The 21,254-nt window shown below is 46.1% G+C and overlaps 1 protein-coding gene across 1 annotated transcript in view; it reads left to right on the top strand.

Moving 5' to 3' along the window:
- The window catches only part of Rgs22 (regulator of G protein signaling 22), a 95,517-nt gene continuing 74,263 nt past the window's right edge, over window positions 1–21,254 (top strand). Inside the window, exons 1-3 of the mRNA XM_041637479.1 lie at window positions 1–118; window positions 440–468; window positions 14,046–14,108. Of these exons, the coding sequence (XP_041493413.1) occupies window positions 94–118; window positions 440–468; window positions 14,046–14,108 (117 nt within the window). The 5' untranslated portion in view covers window positions 1–93. The remainder of the gene's footprint in view (window positions 119–439; window positions 469–14,045; window positions 14,109–21,254) is intronic.

Consider the following 21,254-nt stretch of genomic DNA (forward strand, 5'->3'; position numbering starts at 1 on the left):
CAGCGGGCGCGCGGCAGCGGGCAGCCCCAGGCCGGGCCGCAGGGCGCCCGTCGCTCCCAGACAGCGGGACCGGGCAGCGGGCGCCCCGACGGCATGCCGGAGAAGCGGCTCTCGGCCGGTAGGTGGGACCCCACGTCCCGCTCCCGCCCCCGCTCCGGTCCTTCTCCCGCGCTGCTCTAGCTCGCCACACTCTCCATTTGCAGCTGGGAGCCTTAGGCTAGCTCCAGGGCCACAGTGGGTTCCAAGTCAGAGTCCAGAGACCTCTCCTCCCTACCTCCACCTTGAATATTCTAGTTAAAAACTCTAATCCATGCGCGAATAATAAACATTTTACTGAGTTCACCCCGAGGATGCCCTACTTTATCAGAGAATTTCATTTAGTCTAGAAGGAAGTCAGATGGATCTGAGTGCGAAAATGTAACGTTTTGTCTCTTTTCAGACCCGCCAAATATTACAGAAGAAGAATTTGTAAGTAAATTTAGAGGGGCTACTTAGTATCCCGCTTCCCCCCCCCCCCCGCACCCGGTTTTTGATTTCATAGAAAAGATTAGATCGCGGGAGAAGCACGGGCTTTTCCTCTTCGCCATTTCAGTAAACACAGGGGCGAGAACAACACACAGGCTCTTTACATGCTCTGCTGATTTGTGCGTGGACTTTAATTATCGTCAAAGCTGTTTCCTGTAAAAGACGCGTTTAATTTCTCTGTGCTCCCAGAGTCTCCAGCAGCGCAGGCTTACCCCCATGGTTTTGTTGTGTGCTTGGCAGTTCCTGGTTGCCATAAACATTAGTATAGAAGAAAAGGGGTCAATTTAGTGATAGGGTGGCTCACATTTATAATGTCAGTATGAGGGATGGTTGGCGAGAGGATTGCGAGTTCAAGGTCATTCTTTTTTCTTTTTTTTTCCTTTCCTTTTTTTTTTTTTCTCTGTGTAACAGTTCCAGTTGTCTGGAACTCTGGCACTAGCTCTTGTAGACCAGGCTGGCCTCGAACTCAGAGTTCCACCTGCCTCTGCCTCCCGAGTGCTGGGATTAAAGGCGTGGGTAGCCACCACCGCCCAGCTAAGGTCATTCTTTGTGACATAGCAAGTCCAAGGTTACATGAGACCCTGTTTTAAAAAATAAAAACCTGGGCATGGTAGTGTGCCTTTAATCCCAGAATTTGGGAGGCAGAGACAAGTGGCACATCTCTGTGAGTTCGAGGCCGGCTGGTCTATGGAGAAAGTTCCAGAACAGCCAGAGCTACATAGAGAAACCTGCCTCAAACAAACAAACAAAAACCTAAATAAATAATAACAAAACAAATTAAAAAACCCTTAAAATAACCAACCAAACAACCAAAACAACAACAAAGCGGTCCATTTATAATTGTTTAAATTTTTTTCTATACATGGTTCTCAGGTAGGAATTTTGGAAAAACTGAGCATCCTAACTGAGAGCATCTGCAAACACACATCAGTTGGGAGAATGCTCTTTGGAACGCGTTCTGTGAAGCCCGTTCCTTATCTGAGGAACTCACCTAGGGTCCAGCTGGGCACCAGCAAGGCTTATGCTAAGGTCTGAGTCAGAGCTCCGACCACTTCCATTGTTTGCAATGTCCTACACCAGCTATTTCTCTTGCTGGCTGGTATCTCACTTACTTTTGGCTTTTCGTTCAACAGTCATGAGTGACTGTATACTCAAAGTATTGTCCAAAATGCTGGGGTTAAATTTCAACACATTTACAGTCCAGGGGGGCTTAATAGTGGAGAGAGGAATACGTCAGCTGATCCTGGAAGAAGGGTGGAGGAGGGGGCCGGAGGGAGGAGGAGGCTGAAAGGACAGCTCCAAAAGTCTCTCCACACTAACATACAGGTACACGCAGTACGTCTGAAGTGCTCCAGCATATCGGCTAAGCCCCATTTAGTGGGAAATTGAAGTTACTCCAGGCACTAAGCCGGAAGCGCTAGTCAGTGCTGCAGGATTTCTGAGCCAGCTGGATCTTTCCAGCACAGCTCCCCCTGGGCGTCTTAAGAGCACTGAACTTAACATTAGAGCATTTGTGCTCGAGACTCTCTGGCCTGGTCACACTCCCCTGGGCTTTGCAGGAACCCACTGTCTTCCTTCCGGCACTCGGATCTGTCTTTTTTTTTTTTTTAAAGGTCACCTTCCATTTCTTTTTTTATGTATTTATTTATTTATTATGTATACAATAGTCTATCTGTATGTATGCCTGAAGGCCAGAAGAGGGCACCAGACCTCATTACAGATGGTTGTGAGCCACCATGTGGTTGCTGGGAATTGAACTCAGGACCTTTGGAAGAGCAGGGAATGCTCTTAACCGCTGAGCCATCTCTCCAGCCCTCAGATCTGTCTTCTTCCCCCTTTCCAGCTTCCCTTTCCCCTCTCCCGTGAAACTGTTGTCCCTCGGGCTCTGTTCTCCAGAACTTTGAGATTGAGCTCCTCTTTTGTTCACACTGTCCCACCAGCCCATCTGCTCGTCTCTTAAATCAGTGTCTCGCTATAGAACCTATGCTGGCCTGGAACGTGCTGTGTCTGCAGCTCAGTATGACGTCAGACTTTCCATCCAGCTGCTCCAGCCTCCCCGTGCTGGGATGGGTTACAGATGTGTGCCACCACACCTGGGTCCAGACACCACTTCTGATGCCCCTGCCTACCCAGTGAGCTATCAGGATGTCCCCGTGTCACCTCTCCAGACCGCTTCCTCCTGCTCTCCAGCCCCCAGTTCGGCTTTCCCATTGCTTCCTTGTATTTTGGTTAATGGTATACTGGGTATACCCAGCTCTTTCTTCACACCTTGCCTGCAAGCATCCACCTCTGCCTCCTTCCCTGGCTGCGCCTTCCTCTGCATCTGCACACCTGCTGTTTCATCTCAGGCTCTGTGCCCAGGCAGAGCTTGGCTGTAGTCCTAACGGGTATGACCGCTTCTCAACTGTATGTATTCCTTCCCTCAACTGTAGCCTTTTTTTGTCTAACGCGTAAAGTGCAAACTTCTGTCCGTCAGTTGTACTGGATTCTGTCTCATCTCTCCTCCCTTGGCTCATACTGCTGTTAACCCTTTCCTGAGTCCCACTGTAAGGAACTTGATTAGTAGCTGGTATCCTTGAATGCTGACCACAGACTAATATTTAACCCCAAGACAGCCCTGTGAGGTAAGTGATGGCTACTTCCCGCATTTCATAGGGAGTCAAAGTCCACAGAAGTTAACCACCACTGAGGCCACCTATCTCGTAGCCCACAGAGCCCTTTGAGCGTTCAGTTGTCCTTAGTCTGGCCTCCCAACCCCGCTCTCTGTGATGAGCATCACATCCGCCCTGTTCTGAGCTCACAGAGCTCTTCCACGTGCCTCGGGCCTCCGCCAAGCTGCCCTGTTTTGCCTCCTGCCTTTGCTGTCGGTCTGACTGGGTTGCCCTTCCCCATTTGTTTCACAATCTGGCACATTCCTTCAGGCTCAGCTCATCCCCACGAAACCTTCCCAACCTAGCATCATGCAGACTGCCTTGGCGCTCTGGACAGCTCCCCATGGAAACCAGCCTGTGGCCAGATTCTCAAACTCACGTGCTCAACCAAGTGTTGGCTATTCACTTAAATAATTAACCCGCCTTGGACACGTGCTTGGCCTGGCTTCTCTGAAGTGCGATGGTGGTGTTCTCATCAACAAGCTACGTATTCTTAGAAAAAGTGCGGTAGGGACCCTCAAGCCTTGTTTTTTTGTCTCTCCTGAAGTTAGTTAAACTGTCATGTGAGTTCTGGTTGGTAGGCTGTAAGTAGCACTGCTGTGCCCAGCCCTGGAGAGCTGATGTTTACAACATCACATGACTGGCCCCTTTGTCACAGCCTTGTTATTGTGGTCAAGCCACATTCAGATGCTGGGTTACTGAGATTCTGAAATTCATGTAAGTATAGGAAGGAAGAGAGAGCCAGTTTTCTTCTCGCTTGCTGGAACGGTGATCTGAGGCTGGCATCTTGAGGATAACAGAGTCATGTGATCAAAGGGAGCCTCAGTGACAGCGCGGAAATGTTCTACGTCATTTAGGAAGCGGTGCTTTGGTGTTCCAGTGTTTATAATAACCTTCACCGTATTTTCTCAACCAGTAATCCAAAACTCCTTTGTTGTTACGGATGTCTACAGAAGAGCTTAACCTTCCCCTGGGGTCTTCACTCTCAAAGCAGGGAGTCATACGTTTGGAATCAACTGCTTGTCTGCCAGGGGCATCAGATATATTGAAATCCCTGTTTTTAGGTGGCAGGCTTGTTTTGGGGCTGAGTCTTGCTATGTAGACCTGGCTAGCTTGGAACTCTAAGTAGACCATATTGTCCTTGGACTTGCTATGTAGACCTGGCTAGCCTGGAACTTGATGTAGACTATACTGTCCTTGGACTTGGTATGTAGCAGGCTGATCCTCCTGCCTCTGCCTCCCACATGCTGGGAGTGTAGCACAAATCATCATGTCCAGCTATTGAAATATTTTATGTATAAGGTTTTTTTTTTTTTGGTTTTTTGAGACAGGGTTTCTCTGTAACTTTGGTGCCTGTCCTGGAACTAGCTCTTGTAGACCAGGCTGGCCTCGAACTCCCAGAGATTCGCCTGCCTCTGCCTCCCGAGTGCTGGGATTAAAGGAGTGCGCCACCACTGCCCGGCTCTATGTATAAGTTTTGAAGTCTCATAACAAAACTGTGGGCTGGCACTGTCTCGGCACCCTTATATTTCCCAAAGCACACTGTACAGAGCGTCTTACTCAGATGATTAGTTTGGCTCAGTGGATTGTTTTTCATTTGTTTATTTTAGTTTTTGAGAGGGGGTGTCAGGTCATCTGAGCTGGCCTCTAACTCTGTGTAATGATGGCCTGAACCTCTTATCCTCTGGCCTCTGCCTCCCAAGTGCTGCAGTTATAGGCACGTGACACCCACCCCGCTTAACGGCTTCATTGTGTTTGACTGGGCTTTGGGAATTTTCTTTGGGAAAATAGTACAAAAATGAATATATTTTTATGTCCTTTGTGAAGCATTTTTTGTTTGTTTGTTTGCTTTGTTTTTTCAAGACAATGTTTCTCTGTAGTTTTGGTGCCTGTCCTGGAACTAGCTCTTGTAGACCAGGCTGGCCTCAAACTCACAGAGATCCACCCGCCTCTGCCTCCCGAGTGCTGGGATTAAAGGCGTGTGCCACCACCGCCCAGCTCAACATATTTTTATTTATGTAAATGACGCATGAGTTCTTACAAAGAAATAATACTGGTAAGTGAATGTTTCCCTCACTACTTGCGATCCTGGCTCCTCTCTTGCTTTCCCAGAGCAGCAGATCCACAACACAGATCTCCACGGCAAAGGCCTGCATGTGGGTTGTCTTGTCACACATGCAGTGTGTACACTGAGTCAAGTTTATGAGTGGCTCCTGAGCCAGGAGTGGTGGCACATGTCATTAATCCAACGCTTGTGAGGCAGAGGCAGACGGATCTCTGTGAGTTCGAGGCCAGCCTGGTCTATAGAGCTAGTTCAAGGACAGTCAGGACTACACAGAGAAACCCTGTCTCAAAAAATCAAGATAGATAGATAGATTAGTTTTTTTTTAACAATAAAACAGAGTACATTAGGCTTAACAAGGATTTAAATATCTGAGTTTTAAATCCTGATTTTTTTCCTCTTGTGTGCCTTAAAAATAATTTGTTATGGGAAAAAGCTTTATAAGTAAAAAAATCTTAACATTTTGAAGAAAATAATTTGTTGGAACTATGGGAATAGCTGTATCATTTTCCAAAATGTGTGTGTGTGTGTGTGTGTGTGTATGTGTGTGTGGTACAGGCACACTCACTCAGAGACTGGAAGAGAGCATTGGATCCCCTGGAGCTGAGTTACAGGTGGTTGTGAGCTGGAAACCAAATTTGGGTCCTCTGCAAAAGCAGAGTGAGTTTTAACTGCTGAGGCTCCTGCCGTGTGTGTGTGTGTGTGTGTGTGTGTGTGTGTGTGCGCGCGCGTGTGTGTTGTGTGTGTAATTTTTTGTTGAAGGTTTTCTTATATATAAAGTCCATAGTTTCATTGGCTTTAAAAGCAGATAAGGGGCTGGAAAGATAGCTCCGTATATAAGAGCACTGACAGATCCCCCAGAGGAACCAAGTTTGATTCCCAGCACACATGGCAGGTTGCAATGACCTGTAACTCCAGTTCCAAGGGGTCTGATGCCCTCTTCTGGACTCTTCGGGTATTGCATACAAGTGGTGTACAGACGCTTGCATTCAGATAAAACAGTCATATACCTAAAATAAGATAAAATAACATTTAAAAATCAAGTTAAAATTGCTTAAAATAAAAAACAATTTGTAAATAGAAAATATGTCTTTATCTTACCAGCAAATTAAAAGGGACTTTAGCCAGGTGGGGTACCACATAGCTGTAATCAATCACAGCACTTGGGAGGCAGAGGCAGGAGGATCAGGACTTCAAGGTCACCCCCAACACAGAGAGCTATACTATACCCTGTGTTAAACAAACATAAACCCTTGAGGACTCTGAGAATAGTCCCCATGTTTTAATACCTGGTCCCCATAGTTGGTGAGCTAGTTGGAAAGGATTAGGAGTGGCCTTATTGGAGGAGGTTTGTCACTGAGGGTGGGCTTCAAGGTTTCAGAAGCCCATGCCACTCCCACGTAGCTCTCTCTGTGTTCCCTGCTTGTCGGGAAGGGTGTAGCTCTCAGTTACTGCTATGCCTGCCGCCGCCACGCCCTCAGCCGTGATGACCATGGACTCACCCTCTGAAACCATCAGCACCGATAAACCCTTCCTTCTATACATTGCCTTGGTCATGGTGTCTAATCACAGCAACACAGACGGGATTAAGACACCTGCTGTGGCATTGTCATGACCAAGCTGAACGCAGTCTCAACCATATGGTGGCCTACACATGACCCACCTAATGACAGCATGACATCAGCTACATGCCAGCACGAATGCCAGGAAATCTTACAAGGCCCTGGCCCTGGATGGCTGCTGAGAAGGGTGGGTAGTTTTCCCCGGGGATGAGCCCCTGACAGGTCGTTGAGGCCCAAATGGCCAACTCTATACTTATTTATTATGTATACAATATTCTGTCTGTGTGTATGCCTGCAGGCCAGAAGAGGGCACCAGACCCCATTACAGATGGTTGTGAGCCACCATGTGGTTACTGGGAATTGAACTCAGGACCTTTGGGAGAGCAGGGAATGCTCTTAACCACTGAGCCATCTCTCCAGCCCCCAAATGTCCAACTCTAAACACACATATATGAACCACACAAATGGATTCAGTAGGTTATGCATCTCTCTGTGTGAATGTTATAATATTTGAAGAAGAGTGAATTTCAGAGGGAGTAGGAGAGCACAGGAGACTGTCACAGGGCAGAGGAGGATTAGAAATGAAGTAAATATAGAATTTATGAAAGAAATTCTCAAAAAATTAATTTAAAAAGGGATTTTAGATTCAAATAGTATTTACAGCATTTAATTGTGAAAACTGGTGTTTGTTTTCAACCAAGGCTGAATTGTCTCAGAGTTACCCCACTGTCTTTATAGCTTGGATATAATTATAGTAATCAGATCTCCAGAGCATGAAAATCACATCCTTATTTGTGGTGGTTTGAAAGAAAATGGCCCTATTAGGAGGTGTGGCTTTGTTGGAGGAAGTGTGTCACTGTGGAGGCGGGCTTTGAAGTTGCATCTGCTCAAGCCATGCTCAGTGTCTCAGACCACTTCCTGTTGCCTGCTCTAAGATCTAGAGCACTATGTCTGCCTGCACACCACCATGTCCCACCATGATGATAATGGACTGAACTTCTAAACTGTAAGTTGCCCAATTAAATGCCTTTCTTTATAAGAGTTGTTGTGGTCATGGTGTCTCTTCACAGCAACAGAAACCCTAAAACATTATTTAAACACAATATATCAAAATATCCCTGCATGGCTGTAATCACTTAGTATTTGTTTCCCAAACAGAACATGATGGGTTGGGTAACTGAGAGCAATCTCAGTTGGTAATAGGTAGCTTCACATGGAAACCACGGAGGGTGGGGTGGCTGGAACGCAGGAATCGTTGGTTCTATCTCCCTTCATCCCTTCTTTCCTGAAGACAATGCATAGCTAGGAGCCAGAGCATTGTGGGAAAGCCTTCTGGAAACTGAGATGCATCCCACAGGGCCCTTGGAAAGTGTTGCTATTTCAGGTCACTCATCTCTATGGAGGTCCAGACTCGGAACAGGGATCAATTCTCTATGATTTTGGAGCTGCGGAAACTTAGACGCTCCACAAACATGTAGCCAATGGCTGTACGTTGTTCCAGGGCACACATTACCAGCCGCGAATTGCAAAAGCAGCATTCTGTCTGACTGGAGGGGAGAACCGTGCTGGTTTGTCTTTTGTTGGCTTTGGTCAGTTTGACGCAGGCTGGAGTCATCTGGGAAGAGGGGACCTCAGCCGAGAAAGTGCCCACATCACATTGGCCTGTAGGCACAGCTGTGGGAGTTTTCCTGACTGACGGTTGTTGCAGAAGAGCCCAGCCCAGTGTGGGTGGTGCCACCCCTGCCGGGTGGTCCTAGATGTATAAGAAGTGAATTGAGCAAACAAGGAGCAAGCCAGTAAGCTGTGTTCTCTTATGGCCTCTGCTTCAGTTCCTGCCTTCAGGTTCCTTGCTTGAGTTCCTGCCCTGACTTCCCTTCAGCTGTAAGATGAAACAAGCCCTCTCCTCCCTAAGCTGTGTTTGATCCGTGTTTTTATCACAACATGCAAAGGCAAACGAAGACACTAACTAACCCTTCCAGTGAAGCACCAAGTGCTAAGCAGCTACATTTATGTGTTAGCTGTGAGGTTAAGACTTAGCGACCTCACCACTCCCGCCTTTACCCCTTTAAGATGGAGAAGGGGAGAAAGAGCCTCTGTCTCTTTTAAGTTAGACTATCAGGCTGGAAGGACTTTTGTACAGGGAGAGAGCCTTGGAGGTTTGGGTGTGGCAGAGTCACTGAAATCTATGGGTATGATCTGGGATTAGAATTAAATACTGGGTGAGAAGGAAAGAGATTTTACAGCTCTTTCAGTTTCATTCAGAGGACCAGTAAGATGGCTCAGCAGATGCTCCCCAAGACTGACGACCTGAGTTTGATCCCTAGAACCTACACGGTGGGAGAAGCAACCCCAAAAGCTGTCCTCTGACCTACTCCTGGTGTACTGAAAAGAGATCTGTGTGAAATGGCGCCCAGACAGAAGCCACACACCCACTTCCATCACAGCAGCTACCGTCACTGGCAGGTGTGCGCAGATGGCTTGGTCCAACCCTCCTGCTGTTAGAGATTCAGGAAGCCTGGGCTAAAATTGGACGCGCTGACTTCACTTTGGCAGGAGGCACACGGAAAGGCAGGCTTCAAGAGCAGCAAGTACTGAAGGAGCCCCCACGCTGAGTCACACCTGTGGAGTGATGTAACGGAGGAACTGAGCGGAACTCAATTTTCTCGTTACTCCTTTAACCGTCAAGTTTTTTTGGGTACTTGGAAGATACCAACATGGCTTAGGAAATTTAATTAATCAAAAAAATATCCGAGTAATTGGATTGTGGAAACTCAATGAGAAAAGCAGAGCTACTAAACTGGATTAAAGACTTTTGGGGTTTTTTCTTTTATAATTCAAGGGCTTTGGGAATAAAAAGCTTGTCAGATTGAAAGATGCCACTTTGTGGTAGAATTCTTGCCTAGCGTGCACAAGATTCTGTGTTCAGTTCCAGTACCACGCGCACACATACATACATACATATGCACGTGCACACACATGAGCACGTGCGCACATGCATACACGCATGCATGTACACACGCGTGTGTGCTGCATGCACATGAACACACACATGTGCACACACATGCCTGAGCACACAATGCTTGTATGAGTATGTGCACACATGCACGCATGCACACACGCACACACAGCACGTGCCTAGCCCCTTTGGTTTGCCTGCTGATGTGACTAGATATGCCCATGCTGAAGTAGTAGCTGCAGTGGGAAATGCACTCCCTTATTCAGTGGCACAGCTTCCTGCCGAAATGGCCATAAGGCGAGAGCAGGCAGTGCTTGTACCAACCCCACAATCACAGCTGCCCCAAGTCAATATAACTATCAGTATTTAATACCCGTAAACGTTAATGCGAAGCCTCACAAAAGAAATGCCAATTTTGATGTATTTGGACAAGATTTTAATTTATTGCAATCGTCTCTAGAAATTTGAGCATGTGACAGTACCACAGTACCATGGAGGAAAGTCAGCGCCACCACTGCGCCAAGGACAGTCAGTCCCCAGCAAGAGGGGCTCAGAAGCCAAGGAGAGATACTATGTCGAGAAGTGGTTGTAGCTGTAGAGTCTACCGTGAGCACCCAGACGACAGCGCGTGTCCTTTGGTCTCTTTCCTAGCGGTTCTCTCTCGGTGTATTTCTGGGAAGTTCGTGTCTGAGACAGATTACGAGAAGTAGACAAAGCGTGCCGTTTCATTGCATGGACTGAGTTAGAGGCTCCTGGAACTGGACATGCCTAGAGCAGGGGTTCTCAACTGTGGGTGTGACCCCTGTGGGGTGAATGACCCCTTCACAGGGCTGCTCCAAACCACCAGAAAACACACATTTACATTGACTCACAACAGTAGCACATTTACAGCTATGAAGTAGCGATGGAAATAACCATGGCTGGGGATCAGCACAGCCTGAGGGACAGATGAAAGGGTGGCAGCGTTAGGAAGGTGAGGACCTCTGCTCCGGAGCGAGCGTGTGGCCCTGAGGGTCATTGAGGCGTTGCTGATCCACCAGGCTCTATGGAATGCCTAGAGCTAAGTTTAAATCAGCTAAAATAAAACTGAAATGCATATTTTAGAAAAGCTAACAAATTTTATTCCCTACTGCTATTAATATGTTTGTTAATATAGTTATATCAATTTGTAAGATTAATATAAAATATACATTTTCTTATGCATGGATTCATGATCCTGTGGCTTAGTATTGTGAATTTTGGTTACTTTTTTAAAGTACAGAATTTAATAAAATAAATTTCACCTGAAAGACATAGTTATTATTTTAAAACATCATGTTATTTAGAATTTACCACCATGGCCCAAAATTGGCTACTCCTATTGTAACACAAATGCCTTCTACTTGGGTGACTAGGAATTATTGAGTTAAGATGTGTTTCTTAAGCACTTACTTGGTGCTTCACTAAAAAAAAAAAAAATTCTGGAGCTTGAAAAGTTGTGAAGTTATTGTTCCGGCTCGCATTTCGTCAGCTCGACACAAGCTGGAGTCATCTCAGAAGAGGAGACCTCAGTAGAGAAAATAGCAGCATCAGATGGGCCTGTGAGCAAGCCCCACATGCGTCCCCCATCCTAATCGATGGTTGATGAGGGAGATCCCGGCTGTTAACAGTGCCACCCTGGGCTGCTGGTCCCGGGTCTGTAAGGAAGCTGGCTGAGCAAGGCACGGGAGCAGGCCAGTAAGCAGCTCCCACCATGGCCTCCGCATCAGATCCTGCTCCAGGTTCCTGCCCTGACTTCTTTTCATGATGGACTCTAAGCTATAAGATGAAACACACCCTCTTCTCCCAGGGCGTATTTGTCCATGGTCTTTATTACAGCAATAGATGCCGAGCCTGGACAGTTATTAATCTTATGGTTTCCCCCATGGTGTCTGCCTTGCTCTACTTGCTCTACAGACCAAAATTCCGAGCCGTGCTGCTAAGGCTCCACTCTGAAGGTGGTACATTTCCCTAACCCTTGGTTCATCCGTTTTAATCACTTGGGGTCTTAGCAAACTAAACCCTGGGTCGATTAGGTGAGATTTCTAGTAAGTTCCTTGATATGAATCTTTTTGTTTTTTTTTTGAGACAGGGTGTCTCTGTAACTTTGGAGCCTTTCCTGGAACTCACTCTGTAGACCAGGCTGGCCTTGAACTCACAGAGATCTGCCTTTCTCTACCTCCTGGGTGCTGGGATTAAAGGCGGGCGTCACCACCCAGCTCTTGGTATGAATCTTGAACCAGAGCTATTTATAATTTCCAGACACTTGCAGTTACATAAAGTTACCAAGAACAAATCTGTTTTCCGAAGCGGGTTTAATAATACCTTAGTCCTTTCTGTACAAAACTACTTTGACTTTGCCATCTCCTCCTCCTCCTCCTCCTCCTCCTCCTCCTCCTCCTCCTCCTAGTGTACAGGCACATGGGTGTGAGTGCAGCCCAGAGGTCAACCGTGGGTGTTGTTCCTCGCAGTTCTACTTGCTGTTTTATGCTATTGCTTTTTCTGTCTTTCTGCCTCCTCCTCCCCTCCTGCGCATCCTCCCCTCTGTCTTCCCTTCCCTTCATCCCCACTTTTACCTTCACCTCCCCTCCTCTGATGGGGTCTCTATCTAGGATCTGGGCTGACTAGGCTGGCTTGCCAGAGAGCCCCAGGGCTGGTATTACAAGCACACACCACCACACCCAGCTTCCTGTGTGAGCCTTGGGGATTGAAGTCCAGTTGGAGTGCTTGCACAGTGCCTTAGCGAGACTTTCTAGTGCTTCCTGAAACACCATGGCCGAGAAGCAAGCTGGCTTACACTTCAGCCGAGGGAAGGCAGGACAGGAACTCAAACAAGGCAGGAACCTGGAGGCAGGAACTGATGCAGAGGCCATGGAGGGGAGCTGCTTACCGACTTGCTTGGCCTGCCTTGCTCAGCCCACCTTCTTATAGAATCCAGGACCAGCGCCCAGGGTTGGCACCACCCACCATGTGCTGGGCTCTCCTCCACTGATATCACTAAATGAAAAATTGCCTTACAGCTGGATCTCAAGAAGGCATTTCCTCAGCTGAGGCTCCTTCCTCAGATGACTCTAGCTTGCATCAAGTTGACACACGAAACCAGCCAGTACACATAGCAAGCCCTTTACCAACCGAGCTATCTCTCCAGCCACTACTTCACTAATTTTTAAAAATTAGCTAGTACTTCATAAAAAGAAAATTATCAGCCATATGGAAGTAATAGCATTGTGTCATGTTTCAACTTTCGTGTTAGATTTACAACATTGAAGTCTAATTATGAATAACAGACGACCACATGTACTGTTCCACCGAGTGTGCCACGATGTGCTCTCGACGCAGTGGAAACAATGACCAATGAAGTAGGTGTTTTCTGATTAGGGGAGCAGGTTCTTCTTGGCAGCGGCTATTCAGTTTTGCCAATTTCAAAAGTGGCTATGTTGGTGGGTGAGACAGTTACAGAAAATATGTATACAGTCCGTATGCAGAACACATGCCCCGGTCAAAGAGTCTATGTTCAAAATCCAGCAGGATCCAGGTCCTGGAAACTGAATCTCACGCTCACAGACATTTAATATTGTGCTTAGCTTGTAACTTTAAGTGAGCAGCAAAGAATTTTACATTCCTTACCACTTGCTACTGTCTTTAACGGTGACTCTGCCTTCTTTTTTAATTTAAGTTTGTATTTATTTTTATGTGTGTGTGTTTAAGGCGTACATGTGGAAGGCAGTGGGAATCTTTACAGAGCCTGCTCTTTCCACCTTTGCACGGGTTGTGGGATTGAGTTCAGGTTATCAGGTTTTCGTGGCGAGCGCATTTACCTGTGAGCCATCTTGTAGGCCTTCTGCCTCTATTTCTATGAAGTGTGTGTTTTAAAAGTCTGAGAAATTTATCATGCAGTGCTTCAATTTGTATTTGTGGATACTTCATTTACATGTTCTGCTATACTCTTCTTGTCCCCTTTGCTAGCTACGGTAGCAAGGACTTTGAGAGAACGGTCCACTCTATTTTCTTTTTGTTGACGGTGGTGGTGGCCGAGGCGAGGTTCAAGTTGTTCACTTTGAACGCACTCCATAGCTGAGACTGGCTTTGAACTCTCGGCTCTGTGCCTCCTGAGGGCTTAGTGTCGTAGCCCGTTTTCCTGCCCCTTCCAGAGACTGTGTTAGGTTTGTAGTGAGGCTTCAATGTGTAACTGCCTGAAAAAGTCTGAGATCTAAGTCACTGTAAGGCATGCTTCAAAACATGGCTGTAATATGTTTTTATGTTTTTTGCAGGAAAATTTTTTGGCAACAGATGGCTTCCTTGTGGATTACTTTAATGAGTTCTTAAGCCTTCCCGTGAGTACATTATGATGTTCTATTTATATTATTACAGCAAGGTATTTATAAATTATTAGTGTGTGTGTGTAGTGTGTGTGTGAGTGTGTATGTGTAAGTGTGAATGTGTATGTTTGAGTGTATGTGTGTGTTTGTGAGTATGTGTGTGAATGTGTGCGTGTTGAAGAGCATATGTGAGTGTGCATGTGTGTGAGTGTGGGGACATATGTGTGTGCTCATGCGTGCACATGTGTGTATGCATGCTGAAGAGTGTGAGTGTGTGCATATGTGGGTGTGTGCATGTGCGCGTGCTCATGCATGTGGGTGTGTGCATATGTGTGTGTGCATGTGTGTGTGCATATGTGTGTGAGTGTGTGTGGTGTGTGTGCTGGAGAGTATATGTGAGTGTGTGTGCCTATGTGTGTGACTGTGTGTGTGTGTATATGTGCACTTGTGGAGGTCAGAGGACAATGTCATGGAGTCAGCTTTCTCTTTCCACCATATATGGAACTCAAGTCATCAGGCTTGAGCAGCAGGTACCTTTACCATGGAGCCACCTCCCCAACCCCAAAGCCTGGACTATCTTGTCATACATATCTATCAAATATACTTTTTCTTAGACACACTAAAAGGCTAGATGAGATGGCACATGCCTTTAATTCCAGCACTCAAGGGGCACAGACAGGTAGATCTCTTTGAGTTTGAAGCCATCCTGACCCACATTGAAAGTCCCTAGCCAGCCAGGTCTACATAGTGAATCCTGGTCTCAAAAATTAAAATAAAGATGAATCAATTAAGGTAAATTGTGGATGTGATTAATCACACCTCTAACCCCAGCACTCTGAAGCCTGAGGCAGGAGAACTGGCATAAATATTCAAGGCCAGCGTGGGCTATAGAATGAGATCCTAAAAAAACAAGCAAATAAATAAAATAAAGATCAATTAAGAAATTTTTGCTCCGTTCGTATCTCTTTATAGCTAAACATTTGGACTTGAAACCTATTTAGAAATATTCCTATTGAAGAAACTGGAGTTTCCTTGCTCATCAAAAGCTATCTGTACAAAGTTCTGACCTGCTGCATGTGGCAGCATATTAAACCTCAAGCAGTGATAAGGACAATATCAAACTCTCAAGAAACTACTTTATGGGTTTTTTTTCAAACCTTAGGTTATTATTGTTATCCTCTTGGCAAGACGTTAAAGCAGAATTTGTATTTAAGGCAATTAGAGTTTGTACTAGTGATAAATAAGACTCGGAACACACAGGTGGATGCCAGTTCGTAGAGTTTCAGCTCAATAGCAATGATTGACAGAATGACTGTGAAGAGATTCGGGAAATGTAACACGAGAGTTCCTGAAATGGTTTACTTTGTCCTGGAGAAATAAAGTCAGTGAGGAATGGCATTTCAAATGAAGTTAAAGCTTTCTAGATGGTTCATAAAAGCAGGAAACTTGCTTTGTTAAAATTTTTACAGGTAAAGGGCTGGGAATGTAGCTCAGGTGATAGCTCATGTTTACCCACCATGTACCAAACCCTGGATGGATCCCCAGCACCACCCAAACCAGGCACGGTGGTGGCTCAAGCCTGCAGGGCTAGCATCTGGGAGGTGGGGTCAGCATCCTTAGCTGTGTGATCCTGTCTCAAGAAAACCAAACAAGCAAGCAAGCAAACAAACAAAAAAAACAACAAAACAAAATTAACCAGGAAAAAAATGGAACATAGAGAAGTCGCACATAATGTTGAGGAGTGGATGGTAAACCGTGTTACAGCCGACCGCCGCCCAAGTCTTTGAAAGGAGGAAAGGACTGAGTGCCTTGTCCTTGCTAGGTCTGCACCGATGAGCTGCGCGTGAGCGAGCACTCGCTTTGTGAGTTTCTTTCCTCTCAAAGTCATTCGAGCTCTCTTTCTGATTTGATCCAACTAGGGACAGTGGAACTGGGCTACTAAGTCACCCGTGCCCTTTCCAGAACCAGACCAGGCCGCACCCTGGGATGTTCCCATGGGTCTTCGGGGCATTCTCCCTCACTCTCACAGTCTACTCCTGTGTCACAGCCTCCAGCAGCTTCACACAGTGCCAGGGTTCTGCTTTCCCGGATTATATACTCTCCCCGCCCTAGGCTCTGCAATCTCTGTTCTTCTCCCAGAAGCACATTTTGTAAAATATGAAAAAGTCACGCTTGCCTAGCAGACATAGAGGTACAGAGTGAGTTCAGGGCCGGCCTGGGACACGGGAGGAGGGGTGGGGTGGAAGTTAAGATACAGCTCAATAGTAGAGACCTCGCCTAGCAGGCTCCCAACCCTGAGTCCCTTCCCAACACCTCACACACCCCAATTCAAAACCAACCAGTCAACACAAGAAATAGCTATAAATCTTAAATTTCAGTTTCTCGGCATTTATGTCTTGGAGACTGCCTTGGTGCTTTGACCCATGAAGTGAATGAGTTCCCTGCCACGTTCAGAAAATCTATCAAGTTTGTAGAAGCCAACCGAACAGTAACAGAAAATCAAAGCCAAACATGATTACCTTTCAGCTTCTTGGAAGGGTGAGGCAGGAGGATTGCCCTAAGTTTGAGGCCAGCCTGGGCTACATAGTTTCAGACCCTGTTTTAAAAAAAAAAGGAAAAAGAAAATTTGTGGGAAAATTCAGCCACATTCCTGCAACTCAGTCAAAATAGACGTTGCCAGTTTGTGTGTTTTCTTTCGGGCCTTTGCTCAGTGTGGCATCTGTGAGGAAGCTCCCTGAGGAGCTGCGCCTTTCACCCCTCTGCACACACACAAGTCAATTTTGTTGAAGGGGTGTGAAGGAGTGTGCAGGGGTGTGAAGGGGTGTGAAGGGTGTGAAGGAGTATGAAGGGGTGTGTAGGGATATGAAGGAGTGTGAAGGGGTATGAAGGGTTTGAAGGAGTGTGAAGGGGTGTGAAGGGGTATGAAGGGTTTGAAGGAGTATGAAGGGGTGTGTAGGGATATGAAGGAGTGTGAAGGGGTGTGAAGGGGCTTGAAGGAGTGTGAAGGGGTGTGAAGGGTGTGAAGAAGTATGAAGGAGCTGTGGGTGATTCTCTCCCCTCCATTCATGACCCTTGTGCTTTCAGAAATACCACTTATTTAACCTTTTTATTTATTTCTCTAAACAACAAAACCAGTACATCTTACAGATTGCTATGGAGTGATGTAAGTGACATACTAGAGTTTATTTTTTCTTTAACCCCATGGACTCACCTTCCATTCCTGAAAGAGGCAATCCCTTCATCTGACTTGGTGGACCAGCCTGGAGTGCTCTCCCATGCCACACAGATCTGTCATTGGTTTTGCCTTTTAAAAATTATTTTCATTAGAGATCTGGATAAGAAATTATAAGAGGGACCAATATTTTTCCAGTCTAAGTTCACTCAGCTAGTGAACAACAGGGTCCACCCAAGGCCACATGGCACAGAAAGTTTTCGGTGTCCTACCACAGAACTAGGGACAGAAAGTAAACAGGTCATTTGGATAACAGGCCGAGACCTCATGCTTATTCTGATACATAAATGAAGTAAAACAAACAACACTAATGTGTTTGAGGGTACATTAACTGAAGTGGAGTTCAGATCAAGAAAAATATTAGTCTGGAGAGTAGAAGGCACCCGGGTGTTTCTTTGGAAAAGGCTGAATTGTTAGACCACACTTGGAATATTGTGTTGCGATCTTGGTCCCATATGTTAAGAGTTGCTTTGCCAAGCCAGTCTCAGAGAGACTCAGCCCATGAGCACGCAGAAAACCATGTCAGACGAGAAAGGGTTGAGAGACATGTGAGTGTTTGACCTGGCGGGGCGGCAAGGGTGGACTGGGGCCGCTCTTTCAAACATCAGAGAGCTAATCAAGGGAAATGGGCTCACGCTCTGTGAACCCAGACGCAGGGCAGCGCCCCATTTATGAGAATCTAGTCTACAAACAACAGGATGGCTGGCCTGGGAGGTGGCAATCATGTATGTGGTGGTATTCAGGTGGGGCTGGGAAATGAGAGGGCTCTGTTGGAAGAGGACGAGGGGGTGAAGGGAGGAGAGAGAGAGTTTTATCCGTTAAATTTTCCCTTAAGACGATTTCTATGACAAAGATTAGAAAATCATAAATAATACTGATGAATGTGGGATGGATCTTATCCCATGCTCTTATTGTATAGAAAAAGTGTTTGTCCTCTCTCTTCTCTCTCTCTCTCTCTCTCTCTCTCTCTCTCTCTCTCTAATCTATCTATCTATCATCTATCTATCTATCTATCTATCTGTCATCTATCTATCTATCTATCTATCTATCTATCTATCTATCTATCTGTCACCCATCTATCTATCTATCTATCTATCTATCTATCTATCTATCTATCTAACCTACTAATATATCATCTGTCTGCCGACGATGGTGGGAGACTGGAGTTACTCAAATGAAAAACGTCGATTCCTCATTCCCTGCTTATTTGCTGAGCAAACCAGGCCTCTCCTGCTTCTCCCCGATCTCCTTAAGGATCATTCCTTTTTCATTTCTCCATCTTCCATGTAAAGTCTCTAGAACAGAGAATCCTTCTAATCTGTCCTCTCACTTCCCTTCCTCTCTCACGTCCTTACCACATTAACACAGCCACAGTCTAAGCCTGAGAACATGGCTGTCACATTTTCACATGGGCCTTAGGTCAAGCCAGACTTCCAGCCCCTCTGAGATGACACCCCACCTTTGAAGGGACAAACCCAAGGCAAGAACGGGCCTACGAGTCAGACTTTGGCTTCTCCCCTTCCTCCCATTACTCCATCCCACTCTGGGGACCCAGCGTGAGATCCAGAACCCATGGCTGGTAGCCTGCCCCATGCTGCTTTTGATGGGGGAAGTCCAGGACAGTTGCCTCTGTTGTAAAGGATTGTGGCACTTTCCAGATCTCAGCTTTCATAACTTCGCTCTGTCTGTTCTCCAGCCAAGTTCACTTTCAGATATTGTTTTCATTTGGCGTCTGGGAGGATTTTTTTTTTGTTCCTGTCAGCTCTTTATGGACAAGTGTTTGCTCATTAGGTTGTCTTCTGTGCTATAGTGTGAAAACATTTTTCCTTTGGTTTGGTTTTGTGTGTCTTATGCTCAGTGACTGTTGTGGGATGGAGTGGATGAGCCCACAGAGATGTAGGTTGGTCCTCCGTGGGTGGTTTCAGATGCTTGTGACATTTATGGTTTGCAGAAGCTGAAGGGGTGGCCCGCTCTATACCCTCCTTGCAAGGATAGGTATGTCATATGTTTGCCAGACCACGCTTAGCTATGCACTTTTGGAATTTTACCATAACTTTTTTTGGCCCCATTCTCCACACTTTTTTTTAATCTGTAAACTATTATAATTCCTTGCAGCTTTATGAAAGAGTTATATGCTGGGAGGATTGGTGGGTGAGGGGCTGGAGAAAGAATATAAATCTGAGAGATGAGTGGGCTGAGAAGAGATGGAGGGCTTGGGTCTTCCCTTGCCAACATTTAAACGCTCAGAGATTGGTTTGTAAAGGCAATGTTGATGGGATTCCAGGTGACTGTTGAGTTCAGGGTTATACCAACGGGCGCTGCGATAAACCCTTAGCTCCAACATAAAACAGTCAGGTTACATACTGCGGTTCATTTTGTTGATTACTTACTGCAACTCAGTTTGTTAGCTAAGGATATACCATTCAATTTGTGTGGCATATTAACCCTTCTATCTCACCGTCCAATGTCTGGTAAACAATTTATAGTTCAGCATCTAAAACGCTAATAGAAGTTAGATTGGGAGAAGTTGTTATTGGTAGTCAGATGGTTTTTATCCGCTGCCGAGGATTCCTGTTTGAAACACAGCTTTGGAGCTCCATCACTAGAGACAGAGTTGGAACAGAGATGGACATGTATTAAATTAACCCAGTCATTAGTTTTTAATTTAAATACTGTTCAGCTAAATAATTTGGCACCAGCGAGTGTCAGTGGCACTGGGCTGGCAATGTAAGCACATCACTAATTTTTCACAGGTTTTTTTCTCCTCCTCCCTTCTTCCAGAGAAATGTGGAACCAGCAATTTATTGTGGTAAAAAAAAAAAAAACATTTCCATGCACTTGCTTTTTCTGTGAAAATATTTCTCACACATGGACGGCTAGCACCACAAAGCTAGCTCTCAGCACCTCCAGGTCAATCCATTTTAGAGCGTTTAGAAAATGACACTCTCAAAATGAGAAAACTGAGGCAGAAAAGGGGCAGAAGAGTCTGTAGCAGCTCGTCTGGGTCGCAGGCACAAGCTGAAGGCTTTTCTGGGGTAGGACTGAAAGCCTTGTGTTGTCAAAATCAGTCTAGTCGGCTTCTGGCCGAAAATACTTTCTGTGCCCTTCATTTCCGTGTCCCCCACTCTCCTTGTCTTTTATTGTTATTTCTGAATTCACTTTAGCAGTTTTGTAGATAAGTCTAGAAATGGGAAAAAAAGAAGACTTGTCAAATTTGGGTTGTACTGAAGGCTTGGGGCTCTTCCTTTCATGTGTAGAACACAGATGGGCAGCGCTACCACATACGTGATTGCACCGGAGAGTCGGCAGACAGGAGCAGGCACGTGTGGCCTCTGAGTTTGTCAGAGCCCCGATCCTGTCCCCCTTCACCTGAAAGCTCTCCAGCAGGCTCTGTCCATCTAAAGCAAAGTTCTTAGACTTGAGGAACTTTGGAACTGCTGAAGGACTTCACAGAGCTGAGAGGTCCAGGCTCTACGGAGGGGCCTGAGAACCGGCGTTTCTCAAAGGTTCTAAGAGATGCTCATGCAGCTGGTCAAGCAACTGCAGTACCACCATGCACTGTGGAGCACTGTGAAGTGCAGCGTGAAATGGCAGGTCCTTGATGGACTGGACTCTCCTTTCCTTCCAGGTTTATGTCCTACACTCCTCACTGTTTGCGGTCTGCCCTGGCTGGCCTGTCCCTTTGTGCCCCTGTATCTTGGCGCACTGGCTCTGCCTTCTGATGAAGTCTTTCTCTTTTTTGTCTCTCTGATGACTGCCAGTTCATTCTTTAAGACCCAACTTGAGCATCCCACTTTGTACACCTCTTCCCTAACTCCCTGAAGACAGCTAGTGAATCTCTGAGTGCAACACGATGCTTCTCTTGTGCTCTTTATGTGTTACTGTGACGCTGAAACATACCTGCTATTATACGGATTGCGACCATCATG

Source organism: Microtus oregoni, unplaced genomic scaffold (assembly GCF_018167655.1).
Source record: "Microtus oregoni isolate MIOR12 unplaced genomic scaffold, Mior012 000053F_ref0000044, whole genome shotgun sequence".
In the NCBI taxonomy this organism is placed as follows: Eukaryota; Metazoa; Chordata; class Mammalia; order Rodentia; family Cricetidae; genus Microtus; species Microtus oregoni.